At 40.3% G+C, this 13319-nt stretch overlaps 1 protein-coding gene across 7 annotated transcripts in view; it reads left to right on the top strand.

The window, feature by feature from the left end:
• Positions 1-13319, top strand: part of NKTR (natural killer cell triggering receptor) — a 49746-nt gene that overhangs the window by 33013 nt on the left and 3414 nt on the right. For 5 of the 7 annotated variants that reach the window (XM_007193450.2, XM_057554313.1, XM_057554314.1 and 2 more), the window contains 6 exons: positions 3129-3216; positions 3712-3857; positions 5588-8479; positions 10858-10953; positions 11697-11753; positions 12240-12344. In XM_007193450.2, coding sequence (XP_007193512.2) covers positions 3129-3216; positions 3712-3857; positions 5588-8479; positions 10858-10953; positions 11697-11753; positions 12240-12344 — 3384 coding nt within the window. Of the gene's footprint in view, positions 1-3128; positions 3217-3711; positions 3858-5587; positions 8480-10857; positions 10954-11696; positions 11754-12239; positions 12345-13319 lie in introns of those variants that run through there. The other 2 variants (XM_007193451.2, XM_057554315.1) reach the window with 2 other exon arrangements.

Consider the following 13319-nt stretch of genomic DNA (forward strand, 5'->3'; position numbering starts at 1 on the left):
ATAAGTGGAAAGACATTCTATGTTCATGGATTGCAAGGCTTAATATTAAGATGTCAGTACTACTCAAAGTGAGCTATGGGTTCAGTCAAATTCCAGTAGACTTTGCAGAAATGGAAAAGTCAATGTCCAAGTTCGTATAGAATTGCAAGGTGTCCCAAATAGCCAAAACAATCTTGAGGGAGAAAGACAAAGTTGGAGGACTCATATGTCCTGATTTCAAAATTTACTACAAAGCTGCAGTCATCAAAATAGTGTGGTATCTAATAAGAACCTGCTGTGTAAAAAAATAAAATTCAAAAAAAAAAAATAGTGTGGTACTGGCATAAGGATAGACACAGAGACCAATGGAATAGAATTGAGAGTCCAGAAAGAAACCCATACATCTATGGCCATTAGATTTTTTTTTTTTCCCAGTGTCATTTATTATATTGACCTCTGGTTAGTACCTCAGTGGCATGTGGATTAGGTGAGCAGTGTAAGTCTCTGAGAGGATGGGCATAGTGGACACACTGAGAACATCCAATATCTGATCCCCCATGATTGAGGTTCAGACCCTGAAATATGGGACCTACTCATGGTCCAAGAGCCTCTGTAGCAGAAGAGAAAACTGGTGGTGGATCATGAAAACATTGGAGTATAGACCTATGTTATTTATCCTTCATATTATTGTTTTATTTTTAAAAATTGGCTCCCAGGTGTCCGGAGTCACCATTGGCTCAAATACTGGCTCAAACATTGTTGACTCATACAAAAATTCAGATTTTTGTCTTCTCTTGAGAAATTGAAGAATCCTCTAAAACATTGGTTCTATTTCACTGCAAGGCAAAAATTAGTGGCTACTCAGAGTGCTGTCCCTATTCATATCAATCTCTGCTGTCTCCTGACCAAGAGAAGTTGAAGTGTACCACTGGGCTTGAACTGTTATTCTTCAAGTGGAAGAATAATCAAGTGGAAAGTGAACTATTCTATTGTGTCCACTTCACTGATTTACATTACCTGCCTGTCAGCATTTGAGTTTGAGAACCCTGCTCTGGGGGGAAGCCCTTACTATATGCAAAGCACTGAACTAACAGTTTTTCATACATTATCTCTTTAATTCGTATAAAACCCTATGAGGTAAATTGAAGTGTTATCTCTGTTTTACAAGTGTGAAAGCTGAAGCTCAAAGAGCTAAATAACTGGCCCAAGATGATAAAAATTCTAATTTTTGATGCTGAGATTCAAACTTTGCATGGCCATTATATTTTAGATAAGGGTGCAAAGTCCATTCCATGGAGAAAGAATAGTCTCTTCAGTAAATGGTGCTGAGACACCTGGATTTCCACATGCAAAAGAATGAGGTTGGACCCTACCTCACATCATATGCAAACATTAACTCAAAATGGATCAATGACCTAAATATAAGAACTAAAACCATAAAACTCTTAGAAGAAAACATAGGGGTAAACCTTCATGAACTTAGGTTCAACAGTGGATTCTTATATTTGACACCAAAAGCATGAGCAATATCAACAAAAAGACAACTCAGTTTAAAAATGGGCAAAGCACTTGAATAGACATTTCTCCAAAGAAGATACACAAATGGGGAACGAACATGTGAAAAAGATACTTAATATCATTAGTCATTAGGAAAATGCAAATCAGACCCACAGTGAGATACTGTGTCTCACCTACTAGGACGGCTGTAATTTAAAACAAAACCCCAAAAAACTAGTGTTGGTGAGGATGTGGAGAAAATTGGAACCCTCATATATTGCTAGGAGGAGCCTAAAATGATGCAGCTGCTGTGGAAAACAGTTTGGTGGTTCCTCAAAAAGTTAAACATGGATTTACCATGTAACTCAGCATGTCTACTCCTAGGTACATATCCAAAAGAACTGAAAATAGATTCAAACAGATACTTGTACTCCAGGGTTCATTGCAGCATTATTCACAGTAACAAAAACGTGGAGACAACTCACGTGTCCACCAACAGATGAATGGATAAACAAAATGTGGTGTATATATATATATATATATACAATGGAATGTTATTCAGCCATAAATTAGAGGTTACCAGAGGCTAAGGGTATGAGGGAAATGGAGAGGTATTGCTTAATAGGTAGAGTTTCGGGATGAGGTGATGAAGAAGTTTTGGAAAGATAGTAGTGATGGTTGCACAACGTTGTGAGTATAATTAATGCCACTGAATTGTACATTTAAAAATGGTTAAAATGGCCAATTTTTATGTTATATATTTTTACCCAATAAAAAAAGTATGTTTAAAATGCTTATTAATATAATGCCTGACACATAGTAAGTCCTCAATAAAAGCTAGCCATTATGTTAATAATAACAGATACAAAACAAACTCAAGTATGAAAAGACTTCTAAGGCATGGAGGACTGTAGCTGCCATAAAAACTGTACTCTTAGAATTACCCATAAGATAAAGTAGCAGATTCAGAGCATTGAAGGAGGGGCAGCTTATAGTAAAGTGGGGTAGACAAACAAACTATCAAAAATATAAAATAAGGGACTTCCCTGGTGGTCCAGTGGGTAGGACTCTGTGCTCCCAGTGCAGGGGACCCGGGTTCAATCCCTGGTTAGGGAGCTAGATCCCACATGCATGCCGCAACTGGGAGCCCGCATGCCACAAGTAAAGAGCCCGCATGCCGCAACTAAAAGATCCCCCATGCCGCAAGTAAAGATCCACGTGCCACAACTAATACCCAGCACAGCCGAGATAAATAAAATAAATAAATAAATAATTTAAAATATATACATAAAATAAAATTTAAAACTGTTAAAAACACTTGAGCATTAGAGTCAACAATACCTCAGGATTCCCTAAGAACATTACTGTTTTGACAAGAAGCATCTAAAAAAGGATTTTTTTGAAAGTAGTTCTGTACTTTAAAAGATAGATACTAGTATCATGTATTTCTACTCAGTTGGGTTACCTTTTTTTTAAGTTTTGGTATTTAAAGGATTTGCTTAGAAAATTAGGTTATGTGGAGTGCCTCATTCTACAAAAGTGTTGAATCTAAATGAAGTGTTTTTGTATGATAGGAACATAAATTCTACATTTAAACACTGAGAAAACTGCCTAGCATTTGCTTTTTTTAAATTTTCAATCTTCTTTTCCAGGAAGATTCCTGATATTACACCCATTGTAAGTGATCAGAAACCATCTGTATCAAAGTCTGGACGGAAGATTAAAGGAAGGGGCACAATTGTATGTGTGTTAAAACTGGACTTTTTTTCAAATTACTTATCTTAAGCGGTAAAATGTTTTTACCTATAGGCAAAATCCTAGCTTTAATCTTAGGTATAGTCCAAAATCTGTCCAAGGAGCTAGCTGTATTCTATATAGTTATGGGAAGGCACTGCTGTTAGATTAGTGTTTACTGCTGTGTTGGAATGGGTTTGAATATGAAGTGAATGTGAAATAATCAGTATGCTGAGAAATGTTAGTATATTGAATAATCTAGGCTAATGAATATAACCATTAGGACTTCAAAGAGGAAATTTTTGTGTGTGATTACAGGTGAATCTCCAGCTTTCCCATTTTTTTTTAGTTTGACACAACTTCATACCACCTTCTTGGTACTTCAGTCGTTATTGCCTTTGAATGGCGTCAGAGATTGGGTCTTATACCTACCTCTGTCCTATAGCAGATTACAATTAAGAGATATTTTGAAGATAGTTATTCCTAACTTTGTTTTTAAAGCGCTATCACACACCTCCAAGATCAAGATCCTGTTCCGAATCAGATGATGATGATAGCAGTGAAACTCCTCCTCACTGGAAAGAAGAAATGCAGAGATTAAGAGCATATAGACCGCCTAGTGGAGAAAAATGGAGTAAAGGAGATAAGTAAGTACAATCCTGTGTCCTCTATATTTTAAATCTTAAGGGGATAGAGACATATTTCTGGACTTTTCACTAAATATTTACCTTTAAAATTAGACTGTGACCAAAGAGAATACATTTGGGAATGCTTGGTGAAATGGGAGGAGGGCTGCTTGACTTTGGGTGCGCTTAAATCAAAATTCTGTTTTCCCTCACAAGACTATAACCCTCCTGAATTTCTTAAAGATTTCTTGTTCAATTTTAGAAATAATCAGGACTTAAAAAAAAAAATTATATAGCAGATTCTTTCCTAGCCTGTTCTCATAGTCACTAATGAATAAATGGGTAGATAGGGAAATCTGTACCCAGTGTGTGTGTTAACTTCTGACCCCAGGGACTTTTGTTTCTTCAGAAGTGTATCCATCTCCTGTCTTCAGTGACACTCCACAGTGCAGTATCTATTTTAGAAATGGGGCTGGCCCCAGAATAGCTAGTGCAAAATATACCAATGGGACCGTGTGTAATTGTTCATGGTAGAATTCTGTTTTTCTCTGTGGGCATCCAGCAGAATGGTTCGAAGTTAGAAGAGGGAGGAAAAGGTGTGCGTCTGCTGTGTGGAAGTGGTGTAGACACAGTGGCACTGAGAACTCTCAGTTTTGAGCTCTGACCTTACCACTGAGATATTGTAAAGTCTGCATCTATTTTCATGTACTTTTCCCCTAATTTCTGTACTAAGTAGTTTAACTAAAACCTTAGGGGAAAGTTGTTGATTACCTCTATGAGGCTGAGATAAAAACAGTAGTCATGGGCTTCCCTGGTGGCGCAGTGGTTGAGAATCTGCCTGCCAATACAGGGGACACGGGTTCGAGCCCTGGTCTGGGAAGATCCCGCGTGCCGCGGAGCAACTGGGCCCGTGAGCCACAAATTACTGAGCCTGCGTGTCTGGAGCCTGTGCTCCGCAACGAGGGAGGCCGTGATGGTGAGAGGCCCGCGCAACGCGATGAAGAGTGGTCCCCACTTACCACAACTAGAGAAAGCCCTCGCACAGAAACGAAGACCCAACACAGCAATCAATCAATCAATAAATAAATAAGAAAACAAAAAAACAAAAAACAGTAGTCATGTTTTTAAGGAATTCCCGGGAATTCCTTCTCGGGAATTCCCTGGTGGTCCAGTGGTTAGGACTCGGGAGTTTTCCCTGCTGGTGCCCGGGTTCGATCCCTGGTCGGGGAACTAAGATCCCACAAGCCGTGCAGCCAAAAAAGAAAAAGAGGCTTCGCCTAAAGTTCAGGCAGTTATCCTGTATCTGCAGAGAATTAACAGAATTGTTTGGGAACTTGATTTGATTCTCCCTCAGAAATTATTCCTGGAGGCAGAGTGTTATTGAGTGGATGATAGCCAGGAATTCAGTAGGTCAGCAGTACTTTTGTGATTGCTGTAGTTGGTTTGCTTTTCAAAACTATTTTCCTATCAAATTTGAAAATTCTTGGCTTGGCTCTGAAAAAAATCCTTTCGTAATTCTGATAATAGTGATCTGATAGTAGTGATCTCTTTGAAATTACAAGGTCGGGACCAGGCCTGTCAGCTGTTCGTTTATCCTTCCTACGTGTGCTTAAAGTGTTGACAGAGTCAGTACTTGGTTGTTAACTAAGCTTTTGCTGATGCATTTGTACTGACAACAAATGTGTTTTAATTTTAAAGCATAGAAAACATGCTTGTAAATAATTGCATGCGTATTATGTCCTTTTCTATAGGTTAAGTGACCCCTGTTCAAGCCGATGGGATGAAAGAAGCTTGTCCCAGAGATCCCGATCGTGGTCCTATAATGGATATTATTCAGATCTAAGTACAGCAAGACACTCTGATGGTCACCATAAAAAACGCAGAAAAGAGAAAAAGGTTAAGCATAAAAAGAAAGCTAAAAAGCAGAAACATTGCAGAAGGCACAAACAGACTAAGAAGAGAAGGATTATTGTACCATCTGACATAGAATCCTTAAAATCTTCCACCCGAAGAGTGAAATCCTCATGTGATAGAGAAAGGAGATCTCGTTCTTCCTCATTGTCATCTCATCAGTCGTCCAAGAGGGACTGGTCTAAATCTGATAAGGATGACCAGAGCTCTTCAACCCATTCCAGCAGAGACTCATACAGATCAAAATCTCACTCACAGTCTTATTCTAGAGGAAGCTCAAGATCAAGGACTCCATCAAAATCCTCATCACATTCTCGAAGTAGATCAAAGTCCAGATCTAGTTCTAAGTCAGGGCACCAAAGAACAGCATCAAAATCACCAAGAGCAACAGCCTCTCAGTTAAGTGAAAATAAACCTGTTAAAACAGAACCTTTAAGAGCAACAGTGACACAAAATGAAAATGTTTTAGTACAACCAGTGGTGGCGGAAAATATTCCTGTAATACCACTGAGTGACAGCCCCCCTCCTTCAAGGTGGAAGCCTGGACAGAAGCCCTGGAAGCCCTCTTATGAACGAATCCAGGAAATGAAAGCTAAAACAACCCATTTGCTGCCCATCCAAAGCACTTATGGTTTAGCAAATGTTAAAGAGACTGGTAGTTCATCATCCTACCATAAAAGAGAAAAAAATTCAGAAAGTGATCGGAGCGCTTATTCAAAATACAGTGATAGAAGTTCAGAAAGTTCACCAAGGTCAAGGAGTAGATCTTCTAGGAGTAGATCTTATTCCAGGTCATACACAAGGTCTCGAAGTTTAGCTAGTTCACATTCAAGGTCTAGGTCTCCCTCATCTAGATCTCATTCACGAAATAAATACAGTGACCGCTCACGGTGTAGTAGATCATTTTCATACTCTTCTGTTAGCAGTGATGATGGAAGACGAGCCAAGAGAAAATTTAGATCCAATGGGAAAAAAAATAACACCTCAAATAAAAGGCACAGCAGCAGCTCTGAAAAGACACTTCGTAATAAATATGTCAAAGGCAGAGACAAGTCTTCATGTCATAGAAAGTACAGTGAAAGCAGGTCATCTTTAGATTATTCTTCAGACAGTGAACAGTCAAGTGTTCGGGTTACACAGTCAGCCCAGGAAAAAGAGAAGCAAGTCCAAATGGACATGAATAATAAACAAGAGAAAAACAGAGATGAAGAGAAATCTAAGCCTGAACGGGAATGCTCTCATTCAAAAAAAAGAACTTTGAAAGAAAGTCCTTCCGATCACTTTAGAAATGCCAGTAAGCCCAAAAGGAAGAATTATGCTGGGAGTAAATGGGACTCTGAGTCAAATTCTGAACAAGATGTAACTAAAAACAGTAAAAATAATTCCCGGCCATCTTCTGATAAGGAGGAAGGTGAAGCCACTTCAGATTCGGAGTCAGAGTTGGGTGAAATTCACATCAAAGCCAAACCAGCAGCTAAGTCTTCAGCAAATACTTTACTGCCTGATGGTAATAGTGCCTGGAAATCAAGCAAACAGCGGTCATCAACCTCTGATTCTGAGGGGTTCTATTCCAATTCAGAAAACAGTAGAGGAAAACCACACAAGCATAAACACAGCTCAAAGGAGCATCTTAAAAGGGAACATACCAAAAAAGCAAAAGAGAAATTGAAAGGGAAAAAAGATAAAAAACACAAGGCGCCAAAACGAAAACAAGCATTTCACTGGCAGCCTCCACTAGAATTTGGTGAAGAGGAGGAGGAGGAGATTAATGAAAAGCAAGTTACTCAGGAAGCAAAAGAGAAAAAACAACTTTCTGAAAACAGTGAAGCCGTAAAAGAAAGTATTCCCCAAACTGAGAAGCCCTGTGAAGATGGCAACCTTTCAGGTAAACATAATCCAATAACGGTTTCATCAGATACTGATCAGCCTACTAAAGATGATAGTAAACTCAGTGTGTCTCCCGCAGCTTTAAACACTGAGGAAAATGTAGTCAGTTCTCCCCCGAACATTCAGCATATTGAAGAGAGCATCCCAAGCGGAGTGGAGGATATGCTTCAAACAGATGACAACATGGAGATTTGCACTCCTGATAGGAGTTCCCCAGCAAAGGCCGAGGGGGCTTCCCCTCTAGGAAATTCAAGGCTTGACACCCCGGATATAAGCATTGTTCTAAAGCAGGATATGCCAACAGAGCATCCTGAGGCAGAGTTGGGAAAACAGGAAAGCAGCATGTCAGAAAGCAAAACGGTGGGTGAGGTGGGAAAACAGGACAGCAGCTCCGCCAGCTTGGCCACTGCTGTAGAAAGCACTGTGAAGAGAGAGGTGGCTGAGAAAAGCCAGACCAGCCTCATGGATAATAAGTGGAAGCCCCTGCGAGGTGTGGGGAACCTGGCAGCACCATCTGCTACGACATCAAGTGCTGTGGAAGTTAAGGCACTGACTACTGTGCCCGAAATGAAACTACAAGGCTTGAGAATAGAAATTAAAAGCAAAAATAAAGTTCGGCCTGGGTCTCTCTTTGATGAAGTAAGAAAGACAGCACGCTTAAACCGGAGGCCAAGAAATCAGGAGAGTTCGAGTGATGAGCAGACACCTAGTCGGGATGGTGACAGCCAGTCCAGGAGTCCAAGTAGATCTCGAAGTAAATCTGAGACCAAATCAAGGCACAGAACAAGGTCTGTCTCCTACAGTCACTCAAGAAGTCGATCAAGAAGTTCCACCTCATCTTATCGGTGAGCATTATTCTCTTTTCCTTTTTTTCTCCCAAGGAGAGTCTCTTATTGTTTTGCTTGGAAGAACCTCAGAGTTAGGGACAAGATCACTATTTCCCAGTATCTGGGAGGGAATAAGGAGAAAGCTTGTGCTGTGTGACTCACAGAGCAGACTGAAGACACAGGGAGTGGAGAATTCAGGGGAAGAAATTTGGGCTCAGGGTAAAATAACGATTGCTGTCAATTACAGCTCCATGGCCATTGCAGTGAGTTGCCGTGATAGGTGGCAAGTTCCCCATTTTTAAAGGAGTGAGGCCGCTCTCTCTACTGTTAGTGATGCCTTAGAAGGGAATCTTGCATTTACAGAATATGTAGGATTTAGAGATCAGTAATCTAACCCTCCATTTTATACAGGTGGAGGGTGAGGGCCAGAGAGGCAAAGTTAGCTGCCGAGGACATGCATCTAGTTGATCTTTATTCAAGGGGCCGGAAATGGTAAAAATGATCATCTTAAGATTGATTGGTTGATTTTGGGTTCAGGTTACGTCTAACTTTTGTCATCAGCATAGACTGGCTAATGCAGAGAATGAGCATTTTTAAAACTAAAAAAAATTGGTGATGGTGGTATGAAGTTAATAAGTAATTTGTATTCTTTTCTTTTCCTTGTAAACGTTTCATAGTTTTGCCTCACTGCCTCTGACTCATATCCTTTATTACGTTGTGCTTGACTTTCATCACTTGAACTTAAAATGCAGTAAGAATCTTTAACTTTTTTTCTTCCTAGTTATCTATCAGTCATTTTCTTCCCTTACCCAGACTTCTTTAAAAATAGGAGCCAACATTTACCATCTACAATAACCATCTCCCATTTACTCTTCAGTTGCTTGCTGTTTGTATTCTGTGCCTTCCCTCCCCCATCTCACTCAGCTGACTAAGATTTTCAGGTACTTCCGCATGGCCAGTGCCAGGGCAGGTTTTCAGTCCCTTCAGTCCTTCTAGAAGCCCTCTGCTAGCTCTCCTCATTCCCTCTCAGACCATTCCATGCTTGAGTTGTTGGCATCTCTACCTCCTCCTGCTCTGACTCCCAGCAAGGCCCAGAGAGCTGGTGAATCCTGGCCTTTTCTCTCCGGGTTCATATTCTAGATGAAGGTGCCTGTTGAGCTACTCCAGCCTCCTGTCTGCTCGGTGTGTACTTACTGTTTACGCTCCGACAGCTCTGAGCTGTTGGTGACGCTGGCCACTCTCATCTGCCTTCCTACCCCTGCCTTTGGAGTGGGTGGTATTTCATTTCATAAGTGAAGACAGTGAGGCATAGAAACGCTAAGAAATTTGCTCTTAAGTTGGGCAGCTCACAGGTGGTAGACTGAGATAGCTAAACTGCCTCCCTGTTTCGGTTACTTACGTGGGCCTGACTTCCCTTCTGGCCTGCAAACTCAGTGAAGTCAGGGGCTGTTTGCTACTCATCTTTCATTCACCTAACAGAGTTGCTCTATAATTGTTTGTTGAGTAAATGACTAGGATCTTATGAGAACAGAATGTGTCTTTGCAAATAAACTGCATCTGTCTTCCAGAACATAAGTACATACTGAATAAAACCTATGAAGATATTACCTGAGTAGCACATACACAGGGGTATTGTTCAGTTCCTGAATGGCAGGCATAAACTAGGGGAAGCAGGGTGGGGGCAAAATTGCATTAAGTTTCTTGTTTGTTTTATTAAATATTAAATAGGTATAAATTTTTTAAATGATTAAGGTATAAAAAATAATTTTAAATGGTATCTAGCTTTAAAAATAGAGCTTTGACATACCTAATGTAGTCCTACCCGATGCTACCCTGCTTTCTCTCTTCTCTCCTAGAGTTAAACATTATTCTAAACTATTATAATTTTGTTGTTTTTCTTTGTAGTTTTACTATAAATGTTTCTATCTATATATAATGTTGCTTTTGCTTGTTTTCAAACAAAATCCTTTTTTATATGTATAGATATTCTATGTTTGCCTTTTTCACTCAACATTATGTTCCCAAGAGTTACCTCTGTTGATACATGCAGCTGTAATTCATTTTCCTACTTTAGAATATTTCAGTATATATCTGTGTTAATTTTTTTTAACCCATTCTACTGTTAATGGAGATTTGGATTGTTTCCTCTTCTGCTATTACAGATAGGGCTCCTATGAACATACCTGTATCAGCCTTTTCTGTTTTCTCTTTATTTCATTCTGTTCAGTTTAAACCCTCATTAGCCGTCTCTGTGATACCCGCTGTGAGGAGTTCGTGAGAGACCTTTCCAGAGACCTTTCCTCTTGTTGGGTTTTCCCCCTCCTGCCCTACTAGTAATTAATTTTAACAGCATAATGAGTTAACATGATTTATATTTTTCCCACTCTTACTTGTAGATCAAGAAGCTACTCCAGAAGTCGGAGCAGAGGGTGGTACAGCAGAGGCCGCACAAGAAGCCGGAGCAGTTCCTACCGCAGTTACAAAAGTCATAGGTGAGCTTGTGAATCCTGTCCTACTGTGTGGTCTCCATCTGTCTTCTTTTGAAGGCCTGCCCTGCACAGGCAGAGTGGGGTAGCTGTTGAAAAGGATCTTGTCATTACTGAATATCAGACAGGCCTACTTTGTCACCTAGTTCTTTCTTTCAAAGAGCTATTGGATTCTTACTGGCTATTCTCAAGATGGGATCTTATCAGAGTGAGGCAAGAGAAGCAGTAGAAATATTTAAAAGAGGCCCTGACTGCTACCTGAACCCCCAGTACATCCACTTTAACCTAAGTTTCCATCTGCAGTCATCTCTTGACTCGGGTTAGATATTGGGAGAGGAGGACTATTAAAAGAGGACAAAGGAAGAAGTGTGTGTATGGTGGGTGACCCCAAGTTTCTGGTTTTCCCAGCTCCTTCCAGCCCTCTTTTGCCTCTCAGGTGTTTACCACTGCTGCAGCTTCATTTTACTTACAAGTGTCCCACCTGTGTCTTCCCCTTCCCCACCCAGTTCCTCCCCAGTGACTTTCTTGATGTGCACCTCATAGAAGAATTGTGTAAAACTTATAACCTTTCTTATGAAATCCAACATGCTTTTTAAAAAAATTCCAATATACTTTTGATATGAAAATGAAATAAATATAGCTGCCGGATTGCATGGTGTTTTCTCCTTGATGGGCAAATAAATGTCTAGATTTTTGATACAGCCTGTCCTGATCCACAAGTTGATAGCCCCTCATGTGATTACTATTAGGACGTCCAGCAGGAGCAGATCCAGGAGCAGCTCGTACGATCCCCACAGTCGGTCCAGGTATGGACAGGGATTGGGAAACCACCTGCGGGGGCAGAATTAAAAGGGCCTTGTTTTATAAAGCCCTTAATTCCCTTTTAAAAGGTGTTGTATTTTATTGAAAAACATATGTTTGTCTTTTTGAACAGTTTTTAATCTGTTGGCCCATTGTGCTCTAGTGTCAAAAGTGATAATTGATGTCGAATTGTAATGACAGGGATTTATTGACTATAATTGCCTAATAAGATCCACGAGATTCAGTTGAACTAACTCAGTGTTAATTTTGTGATATTTTTCAATGCAGAAAAGAAACTAACATTTTTCTGTTTAATATGGTAAGTCTGATTTGGGGCAGTTATTAAATGTTTCCAGTACTTGTTCTGCAGATGTGTCTTCCTGCTGTCACATAGTGCCCATGTTCTAAGAGGACAGTTAAGAACCTAAAAAGAAACGGGAACATATGAGTATTTGAATGGGAAGATTTAGTGTTTGTTATTGCTGTTAAAGCAGGTCCTACACTTACGATAGCTACTATAGCAGGAGTCGGAGTCGAAGTAGAAGCCAGAGGAGTGACAGTTATCACCGAGGCAGAAGCTACAATAGGCGGTCCAGGTGGGTCTCTGTTCTTTCAAGCACTGTAAGTTACTGTGGGCACTTGGGGTGTGGGGTGAGAGACTGCTGTAGAAGAGAAAGCACCATCTTCTGAGGACAGAAATACTTCTTTCTCTTCCTGAACTTCATCACCCCAAAGGCAGTTACTGAAAGTGGCCTTTGTATTAAGAGTTGCTGGGTAATATTTATTGGTGGTTGTTAATGTTTGAATCTAAAATGGATTTTTAAATATTCACATATCCTTGGACAAACATTTCTTTTGGAAGGAGTAAAGAGAGAAGGCCACTCAAACCATGGCCCATTCTTTAAATAGGGTTGCTTGCTAGAACTAACAGCCAATTTGTCAGTGTTTTAAATTTTAAAAAGGTAATATTTTTTAAAATGTAACATATAATAAAATATAATAATCACTTAGGATTGCAGTTTATATGGTTAAAAATGTTTATATATTATATGTATTTATAGATATGTTTTATGTAACATATGGCTCATACTGCAGAAGTCTTTGTGGGTTACTTTTTGTAATGTCCCTTTCCTGGTGGCTTCTGGTCTTACCCTTCCCCCGTACCTTACAACTACAGTCAGTCGAGCTTGTAGGATATCAGTGTGATCTGGACACTCCCTTGTTTGAAACTCTTCAAGGATGCCCCACTGCCTTCTGGGGCAGGTCCACGCTCCTCAGCATTGCATGGAGGCCTCTCCACCTGCCAACTCCAGCTTGGGCTTTCCTGTCTTCCCTGCACTAACATTCTGGAACCTTTTTTTTTCTGCCTAGAGAGTCACATGCCCACTTCACCATCTCCCCTCCTGCCTCTTGAAGTAGCCAATTCTCACCTACTCTGCGTCTCCACTGCAGCCCACTCACTGCCCCAGGGAAGCCCTTCCTGACTGCTCACTCTGAGATATGTTGCCCTCCCGCCGCATGTGCTTTATTTGTCTTGCCCCCTATTCTATACTATCCTTGAGCCCCAGGGA

The sequence above is a fragment of the Balaenoptera acutorostrata genome, chromosome 10 (genome assembly GCF_949987535.1).
Source record: "Balaenoptera acutorostrata chromosome 10, mBalAcu1.1, whole genome shotgun sequence".
NCBI lineage: Eukaryota > Metazoa > Chordata > Mammalia > Artiodactyla > Balaenopteridae > Balaenoptera > Balaenoptera acutorostrata.